Source organism: Oreochromis aureus, linkage group 4 (assembly GCF_013358895.1).
Source record: "Oreochromis aureus strain Israel breed Guangdong linkage group 4, ZZ_aureus, whole genome shotgun sequence".
NCBI lineage: Eukaryota > Metazoa > Chordata > Actinopteri > Cichliformes > Cichlidae > Oreochromis > Oreochromis aureus.
The window spans coordinates 22,413,986-22,420,217 of NC_052945.1; the positions used below are offsets into that span (position 1 = coordinate 22,413,986).

At 38.3% G+C, this 6,232-nt stretch overlaps 1 gene segment (V, D, J or C); it reads right to left on the bottom strand.

Annotated features, from left to right (window-relative positions):
• Positions 1–2,012: 2,012 nt before the first annotated feature.
• Positions 2,013–2,479, bottom strand: LOC120432694. The segment is given in 2 exon segments: positions 2,013–2,341; positions 2,434–2,479. Coding segments are annotated over 2 exon segments (375 nt in total).
• Positions 2,480–6,232: the final 3,753 nt, after the last annotated feature.

Below are 6,232 nucleotides of genomic sequence, written 5' to 3' on the forward strand. Positions count from 1 at the left end.
ACACCTGAGGAAATGAATACAGATAAACCTGTGAGAAAGAGATCAAAATGTTCTGGTATCTCTGATTGACTATCATTGTTTCCTGGTAAATGATGAAACAGTAAGAAGCAGAAGAACTCACAGGGAAGTGAAAAAGCAACCAGCAGCACAGTGAGTGTCTGTGTCATTGTGAGTCTAGAGATTCTTCACTGCTGCCCTGATGATCAGCACAAAGTTTAAGGCAAGTGAGCAGCACAGAAGTACACTGCACACAGTGAAGATTTGCATCAGGATATTATGTAGAGGGAGTGGCTCTTGTGCTGGCATCTCTTATTTTATCACATTTTTCATTGATTTTGTAACATACAGTGCCTTGAAAAAGTGTTGACTTTTACACATGTTGTCACCTTACAACCACAAAATTAAATGTGTTTCATTGAGATTTTCTGTGATAGATCAAAACAAACTAAGACATAATTGTGAAGTGGTACAAAAATGATAAATGGTTTCAGAATTTCAAGGAAAATGAAAATCTGAAAAGTGTGGTTCACGTGTGTATAATTTAGTCTCATTATAAATACACCTGCTCTGTTAAGGCCTCAGTGATTTGTTAGAGAATCTTGAAGACCAAGGCACCCACCAGACAGGTCAGGGATAAGGTTGTAGATAAGTTTAAAGCAGGGTTAGGTTTATAAAAACATATACCGAGCTTTGAACATCTCAAGGAGCACTGTTCAATCCATCATCCAAAAATGGAAAAAGTATGCTACAACTTCAAACGTACCAAGACATGGTGGTCCACCTAAACTGTCAGATTGAGCAAGGAGAGCACTGCTCGGAGAAGCTTCCAAGAGGCCCATGGTCACTCTGGAGGAGCTGCAGAAATCCACAGCTCAGGTGGGACAATCTGTCCACAGGACAGATTGTGGAGTACCCAACTGTAAGCTGGGTACTCCACAATCTGGCCTATGTGGAAGAGTGGCAAGAAGGAAGCCATTGTTGACAGAAAGACATACAGTGGGATGCAAAAGTTTGGGCAACCTTGCTAATAGTCATTATTTCCTGTATAAATCGTTGGTTGTTACAATAAAAAAATGTCAGTTAAATATATCATATAGGAGACAGTGATATTTGAGAAGTGAAATGAAGTTTATTGGATGTACAGAAAGTGTGTAATAAGTGTTTAAACAAAATCCAGCAGGTGCATAAATTTGGGCACCACAAAAAAAAAAGAAAAAAAAAAGAAATGAAATCAATATTTAGTAAATCCGCCTTTTGCAGAAATTATAGCCTCTAAACGCTTCCTGTAGGTTCCAATGAGAGTCTGTATTGTGGTTGAAGGTATTTTGGACCATTCCTCTTTACAAAACATCTCTAGTTCATTCAGGTTTGATGGCCTCCGAGCATGGACAGCTCTCTTTAACTCACACCACAGATTTTCAATAATATTCAGGTCTGGGGACTGAGATGGCCATTCCAGAACGTTGTACTTGTTCCTCTGCATGAATGCCTTAGTGGATTTTGAGCAGTGTTTCGGGTCGTTGTCTTGTTGAAAGAGCCAGCCCCGGTGCAGCTTTACCTTTGTCACGGATTCCTGGACATTGGTCTCCAGAATCTCTTGTCCAAATGTGCTTTAGCATACCTCAAGCGGCTCTGTTTGTGCTGTGGGCGGAGAAAAGGCTTCTTCTGCATCACTCTCACATACAGCATCTCCTTGTGTAAAGTGCGCCGAATGGTTGAATGATGAACAGTAGCTCCATCTGCTGCAAGATGATGTTGTAGGTATTTGGTGCTGGTCTGTGGGTTGACTCTGGCTGTTCTCACCATTCGTCGCTTCTGTCTATCCAAGATTTTTCCTGGTCTGCCACTTGGAGCCTTAACTTGAACTTTAGTTATTAAATTTATTATTATATTTATTTACATAGAAATACTTTTTGTGAGTGTGAGTTGAACATCAGATTTTTGATCATCTGCTGCCCCCTGTAGGTTCCTGTGAAACTGTATGTCTGAAGGTTTTTGTAAAGCCTCTCTCATTACTTAAACCACTGTGACTCTCTGGCACAGTAATACACAGCAGAGTCCTCTGGCTTTAGGTTGGAAAGCCTCAGATGCACCATACTGTTGCTGTCATCTCGACTGATTTCTATACGTCCACTCAAACTGCTCACATATCTGTTGTTGCTGGAAGGTATGTGGCCAACACCAATCCATTCCAGTCCTTTTCCTGGTTGTTGTCTTATCCAGCTCATACCACAGCAGGTAAATGTGAAACCAGATCCCCTGCAGGAAAGACTGAGAGTCTCCCCAGGCCTTTTCATTACAGGACTGGAAGGAATGGACTCCATACTCTGACCTGTAACACCTGAGGAAATGAAAACAGAAAAGATTTTCTGTTATGACTGACTGGCACAGTGTTTCCTGGTTAAAAAAAAAAAAAAAAGCAGAAGCACTCACCTGGCAAAAAGAAAGCAACCAGCAGCACAGTGAGTGTGTTTGTCATCCTGATTCTCCGCTGCTCCTCCGATGATCAACACAAAGTACAAGATGGGTCAGCAGGACAGAAGTACACTTCACACATTTGCATTTGCATCAGGATTTAATGAAGAAGGTGTGGCTCTTGTGCTGTTATTCCTTATCACTGAATCTAGTGTTGCCTTTATTTTGTAACCTAGCTGATTTTCTCTCTTTGTAAAAGTTTCAAAAATTGGATATTTTAAAGTTGGATATCCATTTTTTCAGTTTTTTATTTAAATTGATATATTTTGTGTAACTAGAACAAGACCAACATGGCCGCTCTCACAGCTAGCAGTTATTAATATTACTGCATAAGGTCTGCTAAGCCATCAAAAGATAAATACACAGAAAACATGACACTCTCTTTTTACTTTTTACTTGTAAAAAAAAGTATGAGTCTGTGTAATCTTTTGAGAACATAGTTAGTTAGTATTTTTTTTCATTATATTTTAGATCTTCAACTGCACTTTGTGCATTTCATGAATTAATCAGAAAAATATTTCCATCCATCCATCCACACTGTGAGGCTGAGGAGTAAAGTTTTGGGTTATAACAGTTTTTTTTTCACCAATTTCTATTTTCTTCTAAAATTAAAATGCAATTTACTCATTCAAAATATATTATTCATTATTTTACGTGGTCAAAGACTATCCCATTTCAAAAAAGGTGAGAAAGGGGCAATAAATCACTAGAGACTAAGAAAAATTAAACTACTGGAACAACTCACAACTAATGATGTTAATTAGTGAAATTAGTATAAGAAGAAAATCCCTGAGAGATTAAGTCAGAAGCAAAGATGAAATTCAACAACTAAAGTATTTTTGATCATCTAAAGCAGAGGTTCCCAAAGTGTGGGGCCCGCCCCCTAGGGCGGGGTGCACAGACATTGCAGGGGAGCGCGGTATGAAAGAAAAAAAAGAAGGCTTGGACACTGCTAGAATAATGGACAGGTTTTTGACGGGGCTCCCGCACAAACGCAAAGCAGAAGATGAAGCATCGCCAAATATGTTTCCAAACCAACTTCCTTTCAAGCGAAATACTAGAAAATATGGTGAAGCATATTTTCCCTTTGGCTTCACCTGCACAAGTGCCAAGGTAGGTCTCCCCTGCAGAATTGGTTTTCCCTTTGTCGGGAGCAGCGCTGGGCTCTCCAAATCACGGACAAACAGTATCACACATTCTTGATTTTTAGTTCACAAACACTTCTTGTAATGGCTAACTACTCCTGACATTTTGGAGATGTTCGTTTTTTATACAGTAAAGTTACAGTGGGATACAAATAACATCAGGCTGATCCTGCCACAATTTGTTCCCCCTGTCCGAACAACGGACAAACAGCTACCACAGTTGTTTATGTTTTTAAACCCATTTTGCACAACGAGGCATTTTTGAAAAATGTATTGATAGCAATGATGAATATTATTAGACAGAAAAAACAACTACACGTAAAATAATTACACCATAACGCCTCTGCCTTTCTAAATGGAGGGACAGTAACTGCGTGTGTATATGTAAGCGTGTAAAACCTGAAGATAGTCAGATTAACAGTAACAGTATTTTGTCTCTATCTGCCATTCTGCAATCCAGCTCATGTAAACAATAACGTGGCGCACAGCGTGACGTGAAAAAAGGCACATAGCTTTGATGTTGCGTGACAAACTCTGTATTCCTCGTCCACACGTAAACACAAAAACTGAGTTTTTAAAAATCTCAGTGTTCTGTGATTCAAAACGCCGCTTAGGTGTTGACGAGAGGCCCAAACGCATAGAAACAGCTGCGTTTTCAAAAATACCCATGTAGGTGTGGACGTAGCATAAAAAGAGTTAGTAGTGTATTTTCTTAATACCTGTAATTTATTGCATTTTACTTTTATTTGTTTAATTGTTGACTAAATGTTTGAGCGTGAAAATAAACAATCTCTGTTATTACTAAATAGTCTTCTGATTTTAGAGTGTTTATGTGCAGATACAGTTGCTGTCTTTGTTGTCTATAGAGATGGTAAACTGTCTCTGAATTGGTGTGGGTAACATTTGTTGCTACTGCTACTTCATTAAAGGTAATGATCACAACATGAACCCTTTTCTGCCAGTCTCTCTCAAAACATTTCATTAAAGAAGACAGTAAAGCTTATTCATGCCATGACATTTTATTTAAGAGCTATATGAAGATCTTTCACAATCAGTTTTTTAGATTTTCCACATAAACTGAAGAGTTTTTCTAAGAAGTGTTTGCTTCCCACAGAAACACTCCTGACTATATTGGTGGTCTTAGAGCTCCTCCTCTGGTGGCTTCATGTTATAACTGTTCAGCCACAGAGAGGTTTTTGTTCAGCTCTGCTGACGGTTTGTGATACTGTGGCTCTTTGGCACAATAATAAACAGCTGAATCCTCAGTTGTCAAGCTGTTCATCTGCAGATACACCTGCTTTCTGCTGTTGTCTCTGGAGATGGTGAAGCGGCCTCTGACTGACTGAGAGTAGAAGATATAGCCGCTATCACTCTGGATCCAAGCAATCTGCTGTGGTCCTTTTCCAGTAGCTTGTCTGATCCAAGCAGCATGAATATCGCCACTGAACCCTGAGTATGTACAGGTCAGTCTGTGGGAGTCTCCAGGCCTTTTAATCACGGGTTCAGACTCAGTCAGTGTTTGACCCTCAGTACCTACAGACAAAAACATAATTAGCTTCTTTATATCAAACATATCTTAATGTTTGCAGAAGAAATGTGCTGTTCTTACCAGCCCAGTAAACTGACACTATAAGAAAAAAACAGGTAAACTCAGGACAGTTCATTGTAAAAGTCATGTCTCTCTGCTCGGTCTACAGTCATGAAAACTAGTCTTGCACTCCCTTTGTTATATTTGGCAAAACATGTGTAAAAATTTGCATGAACTCCTCCTTAAAGAAAAATACACTTCATCTCATAAAAACATCTGCACATCACTTATAATAAAATATTTAAGCAAATATCATATATATATATATATATATATATATATATATATATATACAAATTATTATTATTATCTGTTACTTAATAAAGAACATTTTTCTCTCACAATTTATACACCAATTTATTTCTCATATATCAGTAAAAACTCCATATATATTCATTATTAAATGTGTGCACCATAAAGTAATACAGTAATTAACAATAGGAACATTATGACTATTTACTGTTAAAGCTCATGTTGATGGAAGTGGATTCACTACAACATCAGCTGTTGATTAAAAACACGAACCAGAGCAGTAAACATTTTATGAGGCATCTAAAACTCCATAAAAATAAACTAAAGTCCAATAACACTAATCCAACCAAACCAAACACCACTGACAGAATATGGAACAACAGGGTGTCTGCCCACAGAGGAGCAAAAAAAAAAGAATTCATAATTAGATTATTTGATCTTGGCATTATGATGTTTATGATTTAGATTTCACGGTGTCACTATGACTCTTGAAGAAAAGAATAAACAACAGAATCCTCTGATGTCGTCTGCAGATTCAGCTGCTTTCTGCTGTTTCCTCTGGAGATGGAAAACTGGTGCTGAACTGCTGCGATTACTATTTCTGTCTAACACTCCCTCTATCAAGAATAGCGACCCCTTAAAACAATTTCCCTTTTTTCCTAAATACACCTTAAATACATTATTGGTCTTAGAGCGCCTCCTCTGGTGGCTTCATGTTACAAATGTGTTCATGCACTGAGAGGTTTTTGTTCAGGTCTGCTGATGGTTTGTG